The sequence below is a fragment of the Mustelus asterias genome, chromosome 9 (assembly GCF_964213995.1).
Source record: "Mustelus asterias chromosome 9, sMusAst1.hap1.1, whole genome shotgun sequence".
Taxonomy (NCBI): Eukaryota; Metazoa; Chordata; class Chondrichthyes; order Carcharhiniformes; family Triakidae; genus Mustelus; species Mustelus asterias.
The window spans coordinates 79,618,229-79,637,737 of record NC_135809.1 but is presented as its reverse complement, the minus strand read 5'-3'; the positions used below and the strand labels follow the sequence as shown (position 1 = coordinate 79,637,737).

Below are 19,509 nucleotides of genomic sequence, written 5' to 3'. Positions count from 1 at the left end.
AGCGGTGGAGGGAATGTAATGGCAGACGGACCGGAAATGGTTTGTGGGGGGTGTGTGGAGGGAATGTAATGGCAGGCGGACCGGAAATGGTTTGTGGATGCTGGGAGACGAAGCGCGGACGGACCGGAAATGGTTTGTGAGGGGTGGAGGGAATGTAATGGCAGACGGACCGGAAACGGGTTGCGAGCGGTGGAGGGAATGTAATGGCAGACGGACCGGAAACGGGTTGCGAGCGGTGGAGGAAATGTAATGGCAGACGGACCGGAAACGGGTTGCGAGCGGTGGAGGGAATGTAATGGCAGACGGACCGGAAACGGGTTGCGAGCGGTGGAGGGAATGTAATGGCAGACGGACCAGCAGTCCTGGGTTAAAGGGAGTATTCCGGTTCCTGAGGCAGGGACCGGAAGTGGTGGTTGTGGTTTTGAGTTTGTTCCGGTTGGAGGTGAGATCATCAAAACATCAAGAGCGGCTCCGGGAGCGAGAGGAGGTGAGAGACCGGGAGAGAGGGACCGGGAGAGAGGGACCGGGAACCAGAGCAGCGGCGGGAGCGGGAGGGCGGACGGCTGGTCCGGGACTGGACGGGGGAAGGATGTGGCCCAGGCTAATGGACTGTGGCCCTTTCCCCCGCTGTGTAACACCGTGTGTGTGAGAGGCTGTTGGATAAACAGTGCACTCTGATCAAAGCTCATGCAGCAGGATTATATCAAAAAGCCACGATTCCGATTTGTTCAATAATAACATTTGAGGTCAATCTGTTAACAGGAGTTGTTTACTTTCCAGTACGGCAGCTACCTCACCACCCCCTTTCCACATCCCCTCCTGTCAATCAGATTGCTTATCCAGAATCCAGCACTGAACAAGCAGAAATTTCCTTCAACTAAACATGAAAAAGACCAATGCCATTATCTTCAAGACCCCTGCCCCCTCCTACCCTGCCCAAATTCTGTTCTCAAGCCACTGACTCCCTCCCTCTCCCCAGCAACTATTTCAGGCTGAACCAGCTCATTCACACTCTTGGGATCATATCTGTCCACCTATTGTCTCCATCACAGAGACTGCTGCCTTCTGCCCCATCTCTTCCCTGACCTCTGTGCACCTGCTGCTGAAACCCTCTAGGCTCATCCGTTCTCATGTCTGACCATCCATTTTTTCATCCTTCATAAAGTGTGAGTTCATGAAAAATTCTGCTGCTCATCGTCTAACTTGCACCTAGTCTTATTCATATAAACACAAAAGAAATAGGAGCAGGAGTGGACCTCACCAGCCCACTGACACTGCTCTGCCATTCAATATGCTCCCTGTATCCTTTTATTTCTGAAGTGGAGATGCCGGCGTTGGACTGGGGTAAACACAGTAAGAAGTTTAACAACACCAGGTTAAAGTCCAACAGGTTTATTTGGTAGCAAAAGCCACACAAGTTTTCGAAGCTCTAAGCCCCTTCTTCAGGTGAAGAAGGGGCTTAGAGCTTCGAAAGCTTGTGTGGCTTTTGTGACTTTAACCTGGTGTTGTTAAACTTCTTACTCCTTTTATTTCCAGAGAGACCAAAAAAATTAGTCTTTCTCTACCTTAAATATATTCAGTGATAGAGCATCCACAATCCACTGGGGTAGAGATTTCCAAAGATTCACAACCTTGGGTGATGGAATTCCTCCTAATTTCAGTCTGAAATTATCAACTTTATCCTGAGGCTGTGTGCTCAATTCACCAGCTGGGGGATATAAACAACCTTTCTGTCCTCCCCGTCAAGCTCCTTCAGAATCATGTATTTTCAAAGAGATCATCCCTCCTTCTAAATGGCAACCTTCACAACCCCTCTAAGCCTTCTACCGATTATCTTATATTTTAAAGTGATTGTCCTCTCCCTGGAAATTCACCCCTAAGCTGGGGGAAACTGGTCTTTGCTGTCTGCCCTGTCTAAGCCCCTCATAATTGTGTGCACCTCAATTAGGTCACCTCTCAGCCTCCTCTGTTCTAAGGAAAACAACTCTGGTCTACCTAATCTTTCCTCATAGCTGCAATTTTCAAGCCTGGCAGCATTCAGTTTGGGAGAGAAGAGTGCATCCAAAACTAGTATTTTAAACTTAAATAAGGGCATCCACGAGGTTATGAAAACAGATCTAGCTAAAGTGAACCTGCAAACTTCCACTTTAATTCATTTTATGGGACGTGGGTGTCACTGGCTGGCCAGCATTTATTGTAAGAAGCCTCACAACACCAGGTTAAAGTCCAACAGGTTTATTTGGTAGCACAAGCCACTAGCTTTCGGAGCGCTGCTCCTTCGTCAGGTAAGTGGGAGTTCTGTTCACAAACGGGGCATATAAAGACACAAACTCAATTTACAAAATAATGGTTGGAATGCGAGTCTTTACAGGTAATCAAGTCTTAAAAGTACAGACAATGTGAGTGGAGAGAGCATTAAGCACAGGTTAAAGAGATGTGTATTGTCTCCAGACAGAACAGTTAGTGAGATTTTGCAATCCCACTTTAGCACGAAGAATAAAAAAGCAGTGTGCTATTTAAAAAGAGAGAGATTGTAGAACTTGGTACAGAGGGATCTGGTTGTCCTGATACGTAGTTAGTACGCAGGTACAGCAAGTGATTGAGAAGGCAAATTGAATTTTGATGTTTTTAATGCAAGTTAGAAGTTAGTTTGGAACTTAAAGCTAAATTAGTTTAAAAGCATTCAGTGAACCCTGAAAGGCTATGTTGTCATGAGGATGGTCGGAGCTTAAGAATGTTTGTTGGGTTTCAATTTATCTGTGTGTTTGCAAGGAGAGGGTGTCAGTTACTGTTTGGATCTTGTGTGAGAGTCGTCCTGAAAGCTATTAGCAGGCTCCAAGCAATTTGGGCTCAGAAGCCCAGGGGAGCTGAGAAGGTGGCAGGAGGTCACTGCTTCCCTGTCCGGCACTTCAGACTTACAGAAGCTGTGGGGCTTAGCTTATGAAAAAAGTTTCAATCGTACCTGTGCCCATTAGAGTTTAAAAGAACGAGGGGTGATCTTATTGAAACATATAAGATTCTGAAGAGACTTGACAGGATACCAGGAAGATGTTTCCATTTGTGGGAGAATCTAGAACTAGGTGACACAGGTTTTGAATTACAAGTCTCCCTTTTAAGATGTAGATGAGAAGAATGTTTTCCCTCCTGAGGGTAGTTAGTCCATGGAATCCTCTTCCTTGGAATGCAATGGAGGCTGAATTTATTTGAGGCAGAATTAGATAGATGTGTTACAGACAAAGGAGATGAGGGATATGCCGGACAGAGGGCAAAGTGGAGTTGAGACTACAGCCAGATCAGCCATGATCTTATTGAATGGTGGAGCTGGCTCCAATGACTTCATTCCTCTGTTCCTAAGTGAAGTTCTGGTATTATTCCAGTAAATCCTTTATAGTATTCCCAGTGCCTCTATATCCTTCTCATAATCTAGATCAATTAAACTATACTTGCTAAATATGTATTCTATTCTGACTGCTACATGCACTAAATTAGAGACTGGCCTGTTCCAACCATTTGTCTGTGGTGGGATTGTTGATTTCATAGAGCAGGGATCTCCAAACAGTGGCCCGCAGCCAGTGGCACAGGACGGGATTCCCACTGCCGAAAACACTCCCGTGTCCGGAACCCCGCCACTGACTCAGGATCTGGACGTGGGGACGGAAGCCACAGGCCGGACGTTTGCTGCCGCTCCGTGCGGTGTCTGATGGACACATGGGAATCCCCGCCCTCTTTACCGGCCTATTGTTCAATCAGAGCTGCCGTCCTGTGACTGACAATTCATTAAACGAATCAGCAATTGAGACATCTGTTATCCAATTGCCGCTCTGCATTGACTGAGTGACAGCTGCTTTATCCAATCCGTAAGCTCCATCTGTCTGAAATGAGCGAGGACAATGACAATGATGGCGGCAATTCAGACCAATTCAGTTATGGAAGGAAAGTGGACAGTGAATGCTGCCTGTTTAATGAAGAATGGGGTGTAAAGTACTTCTTTGTACAAGCAGGTGATAAAGCCTTGTGTGTCATATGCAACAAAACTGTTGCAGTTTTGAAGGAGTACAATGTACGTCGGCACTATGAGACCAAACATGAACCAAGTTATTCCCAATTCACAGGAACACAGCGTTCAGAAAAATTTGAATCAAAGCAACGCAGGTTGCTTTCCCAACAAGCTTTTTTTACGCAGAAGATAACTGAAAATGAAGCTTTAACCAGGGCCAGTTACAAACTAGCTATGTGTTGGCTAAAAGAGGAAAGCCATTCACCGATGGAGATCTCATCAAAGAGTGTACAGTGGAAGCAGTGGAAGAGTTATGCCCAGAAAAAGCAAATCTGTTGAAAAATCATCAGTCTTGCGCCAAATACGGTTGCTCGTAGAATTGAGGATATAGGAAGCAATATATTTCATCAAATTGCTGACAAAGCAAGAAATTTTCAGTTGTATTCTCTTGCACTTGATGAATCGACTGATGTGTGTGACACATCACAACTCCTAGCGTTCATCCGTGGCGTCGACAGTGAATTTAATGTGACACAAGAATTAGCATCAGTGCATAGCATGCACAGCACAGTAACTGGAGAAGACATCTTCAAAGAATTGCAAAAAACTGTGTTAGAATATAACCTGGAGTGGAATAAACTGCAATGCGTGACAATTGATGGAGGAAAGAACATGTCTGGGGTGAAGAAAGGTTTGGTTGGACAAATCACAAAAGCTTGTGAGGTTCTGTGGTCGTGACAGAGATTCCCAGATGGTTTGTTGCCTCCCGGGTGCCAGGGTCAGGGATGTCTCTGATCGCGTGCACAGCGTTCTGAAGTGGGAGGGTGATCAGTCAGATGTCATGGTACACATCGGTACCAATGACGTAGGAAGGAAGAGTGAGGAGGTCCTGAAGAGTGAGTATAGAGAGCTCGGTAGGAAGTTAAAAAGCAGGACCCCGAGGGTAGTAATCTCAGGATTGCTCCCTGTGCCACGTGCCAGTGAGGGTAAGAGTAGGATGCTCGGGCGGATGAACACGTAGCTGAGGAACTGGTGTAGGGGGCAGGGTTTCAGATTTCTAGATCATTGGGACCTCTTCTGGGGCAGGTGGGACCTGTACAAGAGAGACGGGTTACACCTGAACTACAAGGGGGCCAATATACTTGCAGGGAGGTTTGCTAGTGTTATTGGGGAGGGTTTAAACTAGATTTGCAGGGGGATGGGAACCAGAGTGCCAGAGCAGATAGTGGAGTGGGGGTGAAAATAAATGATAATAGTTCATGCAAAATCACAAAAAGAAGGGTTGTGTGTGGTGGTAATCTTCTGAGATGTGTCTATTTCAATGCCAGGAATATTGTGGGGAAGGCAGACGAGCTGAGGGTGTGGATTGACACATGGAATTATGACATTATAGCCATTAGTGAAACTTGGCTACAGGAGGGGCAGGACTGGCAGCTCAATGTTCCAGGATTCCGATGTTTCAGACGTGATAGAGGCAGAGGGATGAAGGGTGGGGGGGTGGCATTGCTAGTCAGGGAAAATGTTGCAGCAGTGCTCAGGCAGGACAGATTAGAGGGCTTGTCTACCGAGGCCATATGGGTGGAGCTGAGAAACAGGAAAGGTATGACCACATTAATGCGGTCATATATTATAGACTACCCAATAGTTAGCGAGAATTGGAGGAGCAAATCTGCAGAGAGATAGCAGACAACTGCAGGAAACAAAGTTGTGATAGTAGGGGATTTTAATTTTCCACATATAGATTGGGACTCCCATACTGTTAAAGGTCTAGACAGGTTAGAGTTTGTAAAATGTGTTCAGGAAAATTTTCTAAATCAATATATAGAGGTACCAACTAGAGAGGATGCAATATTAGATCTCCTCTTAGGAAATGAGTTAGGACAAGTGACGGAAGTGTGTGTAGGGGAACACTTTGGTTCCAGTGATCATAACGCCATTAGTTTCAACTTGATCATGGATAAAGATAGATCTGGTCCTCGGGTTGAGGTTCTAAACTGGAAAAAGGCCAAATTTGAAGAAATGAGAAAGGATCTAAAAAGCGTGGATTGGGACAGGCTGTTCTCTGGCAAGGATGTGAATGGTAAGTGGGAGGCCTTCAAAGGAGAAATTTTGAGAGTGCAGAGTTTGTATGTTCCTGTCAGGATTAAAGGCAAAGTGAATAAGAATAAGGAAGCTTGGTTCTCGAGGGATATTGGAACTCTGATAAAGAAGGAGAGAGAGATGTATGACATGCATAGGCAACAGGGAGCAAATAAGATGCTTGTGGAGTATAAAAAGTGCAAGAAACTACTTAAGAAAGAAATCAGGAGGGCTAAAAGAAGACATGAGGTTGCTTTGGCAGACAAGGTGAAGGATAATCCTAAGAGTTTCTACAGGTATATTAGGAGCAAAAGGATAGTAAGGGATAAAATTGGTCCTCTTGAAGATCAGAGTGGTCAGCTATTTATGGAACCAAAAGAAATGGGGGAGATATTAAATGGGTTTTTTGCATCTGTATTTACTAAGGAAACTGGCATGGAGTCTATGGAAATGAGGCAAACAAGTAGGGAGGTCATGGAACCTATACAGATTAAAGGGGAGGAGGTGCTTGCTGTCTTGAGGCAAATCAGAGCAGATAAATCCCCAGGACCGGACAGGGTATTCCCTCGGACCTTGAAGGAGACTAGTGTTGAAATTGCAGGGGCCCTGGCAGATATATTTAAAATGTCGGTATCCACGGGTGAGGTGCCAGATGATTGGAGGATAACTCATGTTGTTCTGTTGTTTTAAAAAGGCTCAAAAAGTAATGCGGGAAATTATAGGCTGGTAAGTTTGACGTCAGTAGTAGGTAAATTATTGGAAGGAGTATTAAGAGATAGGATCTACAAATATTTGGAGAGACAGGGACTTGTTAGGGAGAGTCAACATGGCTTTGTGCGTGGTAGGTCATGTTTAACCAATCTATTAGAGTTTTTCGAGGAGGTTACCAGGAAAGTGGATGAAGGGAAGGCAGTGGATGTTGTCAACATGGACTTCAGTAAGGCCTTTGACAAGGTGCTGCATGGGAGGTTAGTTAGGAAGGTTCAGTCGCTAGGTATACATGGAGAGGTAGTAAATTGGATTAGACATTGGCTCAATGGAAGAAGCCAGAGAGTGGTAGTGGAGGATTGCTTCTCTGAGTGGAGGCCTGTGACTAGTGGTGTGCCGCAGGGATCGGTGTTGGGTCCATTGTTGTTTGTCATCTATATCAATGATCTGGATGATAATGTGGTAAATTGGATCAGCAAATTTGCTGATGACACAAAGATTGGAGGTGGAGTGGACAGTGAGGAAGGTTTTCAAAGCTTGCAGGGGGATTTGGACCAGCTAGAAAAATGGGCTGAAAAATGGCAGATGGAGTTTAATGCAGACAAGTGTGAGGTATTGCACTTTGGAAGGACAAACCAAGGTAGAACATACAAGGTAAATGGTAGGACACTGAAGAGTGCAGTAGAACAGAGGGATCTGGGAATACAGATACATAATTCCCTAAAAGTGGCGTCACAGGTAGATAGGGTCGTAAAGAGTGCTTTTGGTACATTGGCCTTTATAAATCAAAGTATTGAGTATAGGAGTTGGAATGTTATGGTGAGGTTGTGTAAGACATTGGTGAGGCTGAATTTAGAGTATTGTGTGCAGTTTTGGTCACCTAATTACAGGAAGGATATTAATAAGGTTGAAAGAGTGCAGAGAAGGTTTACAAGGATGTTGCCGGGACTTGAGAAGCTGAGTTACAGAGAAAGGTTGAATAGGTTAGGACTTTATTCCCCGGAGCGTAGAAGATTGAGGGGAGATTTGATAGAGGTGTATAAAATTATGATGGGTATAGATAGAGTGAATGCAAGCAGGCTTTTTCCACTGAGGCTAGGGGAGAAAAAAACTAGAGGACATGGGTTAAGGGTGAGGGGAGAAAAGTTTAAAGGGAATATTAGGGGGGGCTTCTTCACACAGAGAGTTGTGGGAGTTTGGAATGAGCTGCCAGATGAAGTGGTGAATGCGGGCTCACTTTTAACATTTAAGAAAAACTTGGACAGGTACATGGATGAGAGGGGTGTGGAGGGATATGGTCCAGGTGCAGGTCAGTGGGACTAGGCACAAAAATCGTTCGGCGCAGCCATGGAGGGCCAAAAGGCCTGTTTCTGTGCTGTAATGTTCTATGGTGGATTCTCAAAGCCCATGTTTCTGTATTGCATTATCCATCAACAAGCATTGTGCGGAAAATACGTGGATATGTCTTGCGTTCTGAAACCTGTTGTTTCAACAGTGAATTTCATTCGATCTCACGGGCTTAATCATCGCCAGTTCATTTATAAAACTAATTTTCTTTCTTTGGCCCCCGAAAATGTGTAAAATATACGATGTGGCCCTCGTACTGAAAAGTTTGGAGACCCCTGACATCGAGAATAGATGATCTGCAAGATCCCAGCTTCATGGTTGTTCCACAACATTACCATGGTAGGATACACTGTCATGCCTAAAAAGAGTAAATAAATAGAATAATGTTCAACAATATTTTTCATCTCTTCCCATTGGAAATTTGGGGATTTTTCTTTGTGCTTTCCCCTAGAACCAATCTGAATCTTCACATCACAGAATATTTAATCACAAGCAGATATATTGTCCTCTTTGTCCCTCTGAAATCATCTGTCCCAGGTACACAACCTCTCTTTGGACTATCTGTGCTTTGTTGATGCTAGCTTTGTGTCTTTTCAGATGCAGGTGAGTAAGTCCTGCGTGTGCTGTTCTTCCGTGTTGGAGGCTAACAGGATATCGTCCACGTATTGGATAACAGTGGAGGCCAATGTAGGTAGTTCTTGCAAGTGGCTTTGTAAGGCCATGTGAAATACAGTAGGGCTACTGTGAAACCCCTGTGGTAGCTGGGTCTAGGTATGCTGTAAAGGCAAACCATTGTTTGGACCTCGGGTGCCAGTGGCACTGACCGAAATCCGTTAGCCATGTCGATAACTGAGAAGTACTCATGTTCCGGGGTTAAGGTGTTAAAGAAGGCAGAGGGGTCCATGACTAGAAGAGCCTTTTGATCAATACACTAGCTTTTCTGTAGTCAATGGTCAAACGCCAAGTTCCATTTTGATTTCTTTACAGGCCACACGGGGCTGTTAGACGAACCATGCGCGTTGATTAACACGCTTTGTTTCTCCAGTTGTTGAATAACTGGTAGGATGCCAGTGATAGATGGTGGGCTGATAGGGTACTGTCTGGTACAGGGTGGTGGTTTTCTCATAAATGAGGCTAGCTCCATCTGGAGTAGACCGCAATCATTCTTATCTCGGGTCCATAATCTTCCTTAAAGGGTTGATAGACCATGTCACTTTACCCTCTTTAAAATCTAAAGAGGAGTTTAGCTGAATCAGGACATCCATTCCGAATAAAGACTGTTGTACCGGTCCCACCCAAATTCGAGTGGTCACTTCATGAGGACTGAGGTGAACTCTAGTGTGTTTAGTCTGCTGGAGTTTTACTTTACCTCAGCTTGTCCCTTGCGTTGTTAACAATCGGCCGTCCATGGAGAAATGTCTTTTGTATTTCAGTGGTAGACGGGTTAATTCTGCTCCGCTGTCCAGGAGACAGTATGTCTTGATCGCCCACCCTCATCATTACATATATCCCATCTCCCCTCTGCTCCACTAGTATCAGAAGGCAGGCTCTTCTAGTTTTTTGCTGTGGCTAGTAACACATCTTGTTGCTCTGTGGTGAGCTGCTTAAACCTCTCCAAACGTTCTTCATCTTCAGACTGACGCTGAGATGGATGTTGTCCCTGACGTCCTTTAGCCTGCTGCTTGGCGTGGCATGTTTTTGCCCAGTGACCTCCTTTCCCACAGTAGTGGCATTTTCCCGGTAACTTCCATTTGCATGGCCTGTCTGAATCCTCTGGTTTCCCTCCAGCTTGCAGGGTGCGGACTTTAGCTCTCATGTCCTGATCTATTTGGTAGAATGCCGGCCACCAACATTCTGAATGTTGCTCCGAATTTGTCCCATTGTGGCAAGTGTAACTTTACCACCTTCGCCAATTCTGGCTTTAGGCTGACGACAAACGCAGCTTTCATGGGTCCGAAAGTACTGGCATTCATTTGTTTGGGTCCGTTGTTGTCTATTTCTGCATGTTCCATCCACACGGCCCCAAACCGTTTGTCATATTCCCAGACCTCTTCCGTACCTCTCTGTTGACAGGCCGCTATTTTTCCCTAGTCTGTTTTGGAAGTGCCAAATATCTGTCGCCACTGTTTGATGGCGTCCCATTTTGATCGAGCTGTTGTTCGCCTGCACCCAGAGCCGTTTCCACCTCCCGTTGTAGTTGCTTTGCTGCTCGTCCGGCCACCATTACGGTTATAACCTGAACTCCGTCCCACGGGTGGAGTTGGTAGATAGCTTTGAGACAGTTTAATTGACCCCAGGTCTTCATGCCCCCTTAGGGTGCGGCCATTCTTTAGACCACGTATCAATTGTCTCCGGGTCTGCCACCTCGCGAGGTAGGTAGTAGGCAAACTGGCTTTCACTAATGGTTTTGCCATCTGCTGCATTGTCTCAGACTTGAACTTGTCCCGTTTTTTCTTTAACAGTGTGAGTCTTGTCAAAAGTCCCTTCTGCAATGTCGCTGCCCTCGCTAGAGTTGCTAGATGACCGAGTCTGCTTCTGAGGCAGCCTCGCACCCATGCGCATCTCACAGTTCCTTTCCTGCCTGTTGCATGCTAGGGTAACCTGGCCTTCACCCCATACATACTCCTTTAGACGGGGTTGGTTCTTTACAAGATGGGTTCTTTAAATCTCGGTTCTCAGCTTTAAGGATTTTGTTTTTGGACTTAAATCCCATAAGTTCTGCTTGTAACTTTTCTAACTCCTGCTTTTTATTTTCCAACTGTTTCTATACCGCTTTTAGTGGGTTCTTTGCATTGGTCAGGTCCCAGTCATGTTGAGATTCTTTATACTTTCATTCCGTTGTCAAATCTGGGCCATGATGGCCAGGGACCATCTTGTGCATTCCGTATCCTTCATGCGAGTAGTCTTCCCCCAGACCCTCTTTATCTCATCCAATGACCACTGTCCTTTGGAGGTGTCATACTTCTGTTCAATCTCAGTACAGGTTTTGGGCAAGTCAAATTGCTGTTCTATATACTCTCCGCTGCCATTCAGCCCCTCCAGCCTGCTCTGTCATTCAGTGAGGTCATGGTCAATCAATTCCATTTCCTTCCTACCCCCTGTATTCTTTGACTCCTTTATCAGTCAAGAATCTATTTAACTCAGCCTTAAAAATAGTTTTTAGTGACCCTTCCAGTGCTGTTCTCTGGGGAAGAGAGTTCTAAAGACTCTCAACCCTCAGACAAAAAAAATTATCCTCATCACCCTCTTAAATTGGCAACCCCATATTTTTAAATAGGTATCTCCCAGTTCCAGTCTCCCATAAGGAGAAACATCATGTTGGCATCCACTCTGTCAAGTCCCCTCAGGATTTTATATGTTTCAGTAAGATCATCTCTCATTCTTCTAAACTCCAGTGGGTCCAGATCCAGCTGGTCTGACCTTTCTTCCTAGGATAACCTCGTCATCCCAGGAATCGGCTAAGTGAACGAGGCCCTGTCACATTCAAAACGCAGCCCAATTGATATGCAACCTGTTGCCGTACACTGGCGTAAAATGTAACCTGGATCCAATGCATCATCTTTAAATGATTACTATGTGTACAAAGGTCATACACTACAGAATCACAAGTTATCTGTTTTACAAGAGAGTGTTGCCCACATTCCCAGAATGGCAGCTATAAAAATGTTGAACTGAGGCTCCTTTTGGGGATGACTGATCCAGAGCCCCATAGGCAGCAACGATCCAGGTCTGTTGCGGAGTTAGTTGATCTCAGTTAGGGTGCTACAAATAGCCACAGTAGTTGGTGTTCACATTTGGTCAGGGTCCCCACTGTTAATCATCATCCACTGGCTCCTGCTAGATAGAGTGGGTATGTGGACAATAGACATCACAGCCCTGGCCATAGTCGAATAACCTGGAGCTCACTGAGCCGTGCATATGAATAATGGTCATGTACATTTGGTTGTGATGTTGCCTCAGTCAGGGAGATATCACTTTCTGGTACCCAGTGTGACAATACTGTGCCTTTAAGAAATGTATTTGTGTCATGTTCCTTGTGCAGGATTTGTTTTAGCAGTTGGTTCTATTAACCGGTGCTGCTTTGTAACCGGCAGCCACTGTTGTTACTGCAGCAGCATGATCTGAATTGCTAAAATGTTTGTTTTAATCTGGACTGATGCAGTTTGTTATTTGTGTTTTCTCTGGAGGGTTTTTCAGAGTAGGGCTTGATTAGGTTGATTGACAGGAAAAATCATGTGACTGTGTGGGACTAGGCTTACACAGAGAAACAAGCTTGGTTGTTGCTTGGGATCTTTAGAGAGAGAGGAAGCTCTGTAGGTCTCTCTCTTGATTTGGAGACTGGGATCTGCCAGAAAATGGGTCTCTTTCTCTGAAGTTCTGCTGTCTGGGGATGGATCTTTCTCTGGAGGCTGCTGTATGAGAATCAGAAGACAAGTGTCTTTCGGATATGTCCGGAGGGGTTAAAAGGCTGGAAAATGTAACATCTATGTGAGCATGTCTGTTCCTGTGCTAACTGATTCCGAAGATAGATTTATGTCTGTGGAGATGGTGCTTAAATTGGAACTATAGAGATAGTTAGCTGTTAAGAATTATACCTTGCCATGTTTAAGTATTTCAATTGGTAAAAGTTATGCTAATTCTTTGTTCTATTTTAACTGTTGTTGAATAAAGTTTGTTTTAATAAAAGCTTCCTAGTGGGTCAGTTGAATCATACCTGGAGCGAAATACCTCATGCTCACCCTAATGTCAAAATCAAATAAAGTTAAGGTCTAGGCTAACTGCATAATATACCTTGGAATTTCTGATTCAGTCCCTAACAATTGTAATATACAGTTGTTCACAAAGGTGTTTATCTTGAGTTTGATTTCAGGACTATGAATGTGACAATCTGTATTTCCAATGTTTGCCAATATTATTCTTTACTGTTTCCTATATTCACTGTTTCTTGGCAGGCACAGATACATGCACTATTCTGACTGTATTCCAGTATGAAATCAAAGGGACATGCAACATCTCAGTTAAAGGAATATTGTACTATAGCTTTCATTTCAGCAAAAACTTCACCACAATAAACTTTTTTGTTTTAGAGCTGCACAAATCTGCAATGAAAGGTCTACTCCACAGAGCCCAAAATCAACATATCATTCACAGTCCCAACTAGGTTTTCTAGCTTTCACTATCCATAGAATAACAATAAATTACTACTTCTCTTAGGCAAGGCCCGATCTGGCTGCTTCATGTGTCTCCTGAAGATTATCCAGCTTGTTGGCAGATGACTGTGTGGACACAGCCAATCTTCCACTTGCCTTATCCAAATGCTGATTATGTACAATTCTGCAAAGTAAGTGTTAACAGACTGCAGGAATGGAGAGAGTTACCACAGCTGAACATGTTCCCTCATTAACCCTCTGCTAGAAAGTGAGTGACTTGTCCAGTGATCAAAAGTGGGAACTCGCGGTCCGCTGCCAACTGCCCTTTAACCTTCAGGCGAGAGAATTCCAGTTTCCATTTTAACTCTAGTTATTTGTAAACTGTTCGGCCTAAGTTACTCACTACACAATAAAACCACAGCCTTTTTCCAGATTTGGTCAACAAATCATTTTTATAATCCATCTTTACAATTTGTTTAGGTGAAGTAACCAACCATGGCAACAACTGATCTGTTGGTGGATTTACAAGATGATTTGGTGTCAGATGATACTTCCAATGCAATTGGACAACTCAAACTCTCTCCACTGGATGAAAAACCCTGGCCTACAGATTGTGATGGTGACTTAAAGTCAGGTTAGTAATGACAGTGATTGGGTTTCTGCATAGGAGCAGAAGCTCTAAACACTGAGCTCTCATCCTTGTAACAATACTGATCTCTTAACGACCACCAGAGCTCATCATGAGTCGTTCACACTGACCTAAAGGCATGAGAGAAATCGCCAGTTGGACATTCTCCCCACACTACTCAAGTTGATTTTTGTAATAAATTCCTAATTGTTATCAGGTTCTCCAAGACTTAACCATTCGGCAAAAATTAACACTTTAAATAGTAAATTCAGAAAAATTATTAATGATAGAAAGGTAACAGGGTAAAAAGATTTTTTTTTAAAGTTTCAGCCAACAGCAAGAGAAGAAAGCTTAACTTTAACAATGAAACCGATTTCTCACAACTTTCCTCCGTTGATCAAAGACATGACGTGATCACACACAATGTGGATACCATGCTAACAAAAATAGCTTTACTTTTATACGTGTAAGCCCACCTTAGTCAAATTATTGGAAATAGCTCATTGGTCTATAATTTGTCAATAAATTAACCCCATTGATTTTACCAATTTACACATATTGTCTTATCCTTAGGCTAATACCTTCTTTTAAGCTATATCTCTTGTCTTGAGTTAGCCTGTATTGAACAATAATTAGCTAGCTTACCTGCTAGCGTCTCCTGATGTCTTGATACAAAGCCCAACTGAAGAATGAGACAGCCTGAATAAGGCCTTAATCATTATCCACCTAATGCATCTTGCTCAAGGTCATAATATGTTTGTGAGTCGCACACTTTATCTTCCCACACAGGCTGGGAAGACACTATTTTACAATTCCCATGGTTTAAAGTTGGTGTGTATGTTTTTTTAATTATGTGTAATAACAATATTATGAGTTTTGTGCTACAGATTATGACCAGTCTTCCTAATATATCTATTGATTACTTATTCTTTAATTGTCTCACTATTAAAGCTCTTTGTTTGACTAATCTGGCTGGTTTTCGATAATGCAGTAACTAGTTTAGTTTTAAAATGTCTTCTAGATTAGTTCAAAATGGCCTCTGACCATGTTAGTTTACCATGCTAAGAAACATATTGATTCAGACTGCAAAAATGGTTGTTACACTCAAACTATTGATTTTTGAAACCACTAACACTATGTCCATCATATACACCCCTAAACCTGTTGCCTGACCTCAAACTGTCCAAACCATCATCCCCATTTACCACCTGCTGAGATCCACAATCTAACATCAACTTCTGCCAAGATGAAATACCCCGACATGGACCACAGTCTCGCCTTGCGTTTAGCCCAGGTCCAGGCTTGCAGGTTCAACCAGAACAAATTAAATTCACAGCTCATCTCAGCAGGTCTGGCAGCATCTGTAAGGAGAGAAAAGAGCTGACGTTTCGAGTCCAGATGACCCTTTCTCAAAGCTCTTTTGATTTCAGATTCCATCATCCACAATAATTTACTTTTAGCTAGTGCACGAAACCAACCCTACCACCCATACAGCCACTCTCAACAGTCCCAGCTTGTATGTCAAATCCAGAACTTCCCCCCCTCATGTTTAAACCTCTCATATGCATGGACTTTATCAGCAATAAATGAGAGGTTCAGTAGTTTATGATAAAGTTTGGTAACGATCACTTGTTTGCCTCCGGCTGTTGTCAGTTGGGGCAAGATTTCGAGTGAAGTCTAACTCAATAATGTCTATTTGGCAATTCATTCTTTTTAAATTCTAATACCAGATTATCAGACATCCAATGGTCTGGACACCTAAACATGCACAGGAACATAGACCATTTTTGTGATGTCACAACAATCATGGGAGTTTTTTTAACCCTGTGATGTACGTGTCTCTGGCAAGATCAGCATTTGTTGCCCATCCCTAATTGCCTTTGAATTGAGCCAGTTGTTAAGCCATTTCCGAGGACAGTTAAGAATTAAGCACATTGCTGTGGGTCTGGAATCACATGTAGGCCAAACCAGGTAAGGATGGCAGATTTCAATCACTAAAGGACATCAGTGAACCAGATGGGTTGTTACATTTGACAATGGTTTCATGGTTACCATTACTGAGACTAGCATTAAAATTCCACAATTATTAATTGAATTTAAATTCCACCAGCTGCCATTGTGGGATTTGAGCCCTTGTCCCGAGAGCATTAATCTGGGTTTCTGGATTATTAATCCAGTGACAACATCTCCCTATTAGTCTTCCCTGTTGGCCAATATCTTTGAGTTTATTAGGAGCTGTGAAGCGATGGCATCAACGTTGATTCTGTGCTGCTGGTGTGATTGTTACTCAGCTGCTTTGGGTAGGGTAGAAGTTTCAACATCTTTTAGCTTGAATGAGTGAAGGCAATCCCGTACAGAAACTGGCGGATCCCATCTGAGAGAGCAGAGCCGACACGCTAAACACTGCTTCTCTCGCCCTGGTCCACCCAAAAGCAGAGTTCTGCACAGCCTGATTCAAGAGTCGCCGTACAAACATGATAGATATCCACCTATGGGAAGTGGTGAGGATTATTTCTAGGATGTTGAGACCAACACAACTCGAGTGGCTTCCTGCACTCGCACATTGAACCTTCTGAAGTCCACAGTCAAAACACCCTCCTCAAAGAATGCCATCTGCTGAGTACTAATAAAGCATTCCCACTGACAAGGAACTTCAAAACTCATGCACTATTCTGAAATCTCAGTCCCTGCACACTCTACACCCTTCAAACTGATGACAGCCCCACCTCTTTATGACATATGTGGATAGATAGTGAAGAACGAATCAAATTGTGACTCTAGCCATCCAAGTCACCACCATCCACAGACTGAACTGTCTAAGATCCATTCCTGGTGGCATCATAACCACTCGGACTGTATCAGCTATTGAATGGGTTGTCAACCCCAACATCAAACTATAACTGCTGTTCCACCAATACGAATGAAAAAAACAATCGGGGGCTGTTCATAACCAGCAGTGGTGGACTCGTCAGCGTTGAGAGCGTTCAAGTGGTTATTGGATAAACATATGGGTGATATTGGAATAGTGTAGATTAGAGGGGCTTTAGATTGGTACCACTGGTCGGCGCAACATCGAGGGCCGAAGGGCCTGTACTGCGCTGTAATGTTCTATGTTCTATAAGCAAGAGTCTGTATGTCCAACGGAAGTAATGAAATGAGGGAGAAATATAATCTGAGAAAGTTGAAGGGTTTCAGGGCATGTTGTTTAAAGAATCATTATACCATGGAAGCGAGCTCTCCCCTATCCGCCTGTGTTCCTATACACACTCCGGAAGGTGTTGGGTAAGGTCTGAATGTTAAAGCGTACTGGCATACCAGTTGATAAAGCAAATTAAATGAAAGGAAATATGTACAGATTGTAATCGGGAGCAATGAATTCTATGGATGCAACCTTCTCAGCAGTCAGACATAGCAATCCTTAACTGCCAAACAGTTATTGAGAGTTTTGGAGCAATTTCCTAAGTCTTCAAAGATTTTTGTACAATTTAACCCACTTTTTACTTCAATTCTTAATCTTAGTCTTAGGTGTTGATTTATTAAAAAGTTTGAAGACATTGTGGTTCCTAGTGGAAATTCTTTTTGATTGTTTCAATACCGGCACGGTAGCACAGTGGTTAGCACTGCTGCTTCACAGCTCCAGGGACCTGGGTTCGATTCCCAGCTTGAGTCACTGTCTGTGTGGAGTTTGCACATTCTCCTCGTGTCTGCGTGGGTTTCCTCCGGGTGCTCCGGTTTCCTCCCACAGTCTAAAGATGTGCGGATTAGGTTGATTGGCCATGCTAAAATTGCCCCTTAGTGTCCTGAGATGTGTAGGTTAGAGGGATTAGCGGGTAAATGTGTAGGGATATGGGGGAAGGGCCTGGGTGGGATTGTGGTCGGTGCAGACTCGATGGGCCGAATGGCCTCTTTCTGCACTGTAGGGTTTCTATGATTTTCTATGCTTCTATTTGCACCTGTTTAACATGTGAATTGGGGATGACCAAATGTCATTTGTCAAAATTGTAAAATTTAATTTGATCTTTAATTTTGCCCTCCTGAGTTATATTCCAGCCTGTAAAACTGACAGAATGTATATCATCCCCCATTGAGTCTGTTTGAAGCATTTCTCAGCCCAGATTACACACTTGGCCTTTGGCTCAGAAGAGCAGAGAGGAGGATTTAATCTATTGTGACATCGCCTGTGTGTAACCATCCCCGATTGGCTCCTCAGGTTGTTAGTCAGTCTTGGTGACCAATCCCATTCTGACTCAATCACCCTAAGCTATCGCCTGCTCACAGTAGAATGCCTTTTGACTGTATATGTTGCTCCTTCCTGCGCAAATTCTTCATATCTAAGGAGAAACTAGGTAAGGAAAGTCATCTAATCTAACTTAACCAATGCCTTGTGAGAGTCCAATAACAAAATTAAGATTTTAGCTTTGTACTTGAAACAATATTAAGACCTCTGAAGATCAGCTGTTTTGAGGAACCTGACCGGGAATAACTTGATTGTGGCTATGGAGGCACGCAAAGCCATTCATTTCAACGTTCCTGAGCAAGGTAAGTTACATTGCCTGGCACTCAAACTGTAGCTTTAATAAAATAACAGGAAAACCAGGTTCCTCACTGGGCTAAGGACACAATTCAGGGTAACACTGAGGCATCATGCATCTGAATGTAAGGTCACAGGTTCACGTTAACTGATCCAGCTGCTCCTGAACGTCCTGCAGGCAGGCTTGAGAGATGACTATCTGGGCTGCTCACCTTTGTTTCCTGCATATCACCCATGTGTGTTATACTGGATGAGAGCCAGATTAATTCAGCTGCAAACCTGTACTGACTGAGCTCAGGACACTGAAGGCTGCAGGCACCCAGAGACAATAAGAAATGTCACCTGGAGGACAGTAAGGATTGGGAGTTATTTTTTAGAACTTGCTGTCCTGATATTTACACTCAATATGAATGTTAATGCAGAAGACCAAAAGCACATCCACCATGTCCCATACAGCCAGCTTGAGTGGAATTTTACGGCCCCTCCCACCAGGGGAATCTTCCAGTCCCGCCAAAGATGGACTTTTGAACAGCTCGCTCCATTTTCTGGCCCTGCCTCTGTCGCAACAGGGCCGTAAAATTCCGCTAATTAACCTGGAAAAGTTAATGCAGAAAAAGGCCATTCGGCCCACCATGTCTGATCTGGCCAGTGAAGCTGTGGCTTACACCACTGACTGCACTTTTAAATGAAGTTTTGGTAGACCCGAGCAAGAACTTGCAGCTAGGAACCATTGGTGAGGTGAAATAATCAGCCTTGTAGTAAAGATGTGGGGTGGAATTCTCCCAAAAAAGTTCGAAGTGTCAAATTCAGGTTTTTTTTCAAAATACATCTCCCACATTCTGTGCATTGCAGAGTCCACTAGCGTGAATCACACTGAAAAGCTGTGGGCGGTGCCTATTCCCGCTGGAGAGGCCGGCAGCATAGCACTGAGTGGGTCACTGTGCACATGCTGATCTGTCAGTGCTGAGATCAGCGTATGTAAGGTAACTCTGCACTGCTGGCCTCCTGATCGCTGGGCATTGGCGACCAAGGGACCAGGCTGGCACTGTCAAGCTTGCAATGCCCGGCA

The 19,509-nt window shown here is 43.9% G+C and overlaps 1 protein-coding gene across 3 annotated transcripts in view; it reads left to right on the top strand.

Moving 5' to 3' along the window:
- The first annotated feature begins 379 nt into the window (after positions 1-379).
- The window catches only part of arhgap1 (Rho GTPase activating protein 1), a 46,403-nt gene continuing 27,273 nt past the window's right edge, over positions 380-19,509 (top strand). The window contains exons 1-3 of one of the 3 annotated variants that reach the window (XM_078220414.1): positions 444-487; positions 8,729-8,818; positions 13,762-13,915. In XM_078220414.1, the coding sequence (XP_078076540.1) occupies positions 13,777-13,915 (139 nt within the window). In that variant the 5' untranslated portion in view covers positions 444-487; positions 8,729-8,818; positions 13,762-13,776. Of the gene's footprint in view, positions 488-8,728; positions 8,819-13,761; positions 13,916-19,509 lie in introns of all 3 variants that reach the window. The other 2 variants (XM_078220413.1, XM_078220415.1) reach the window with 2 other exon arrangements.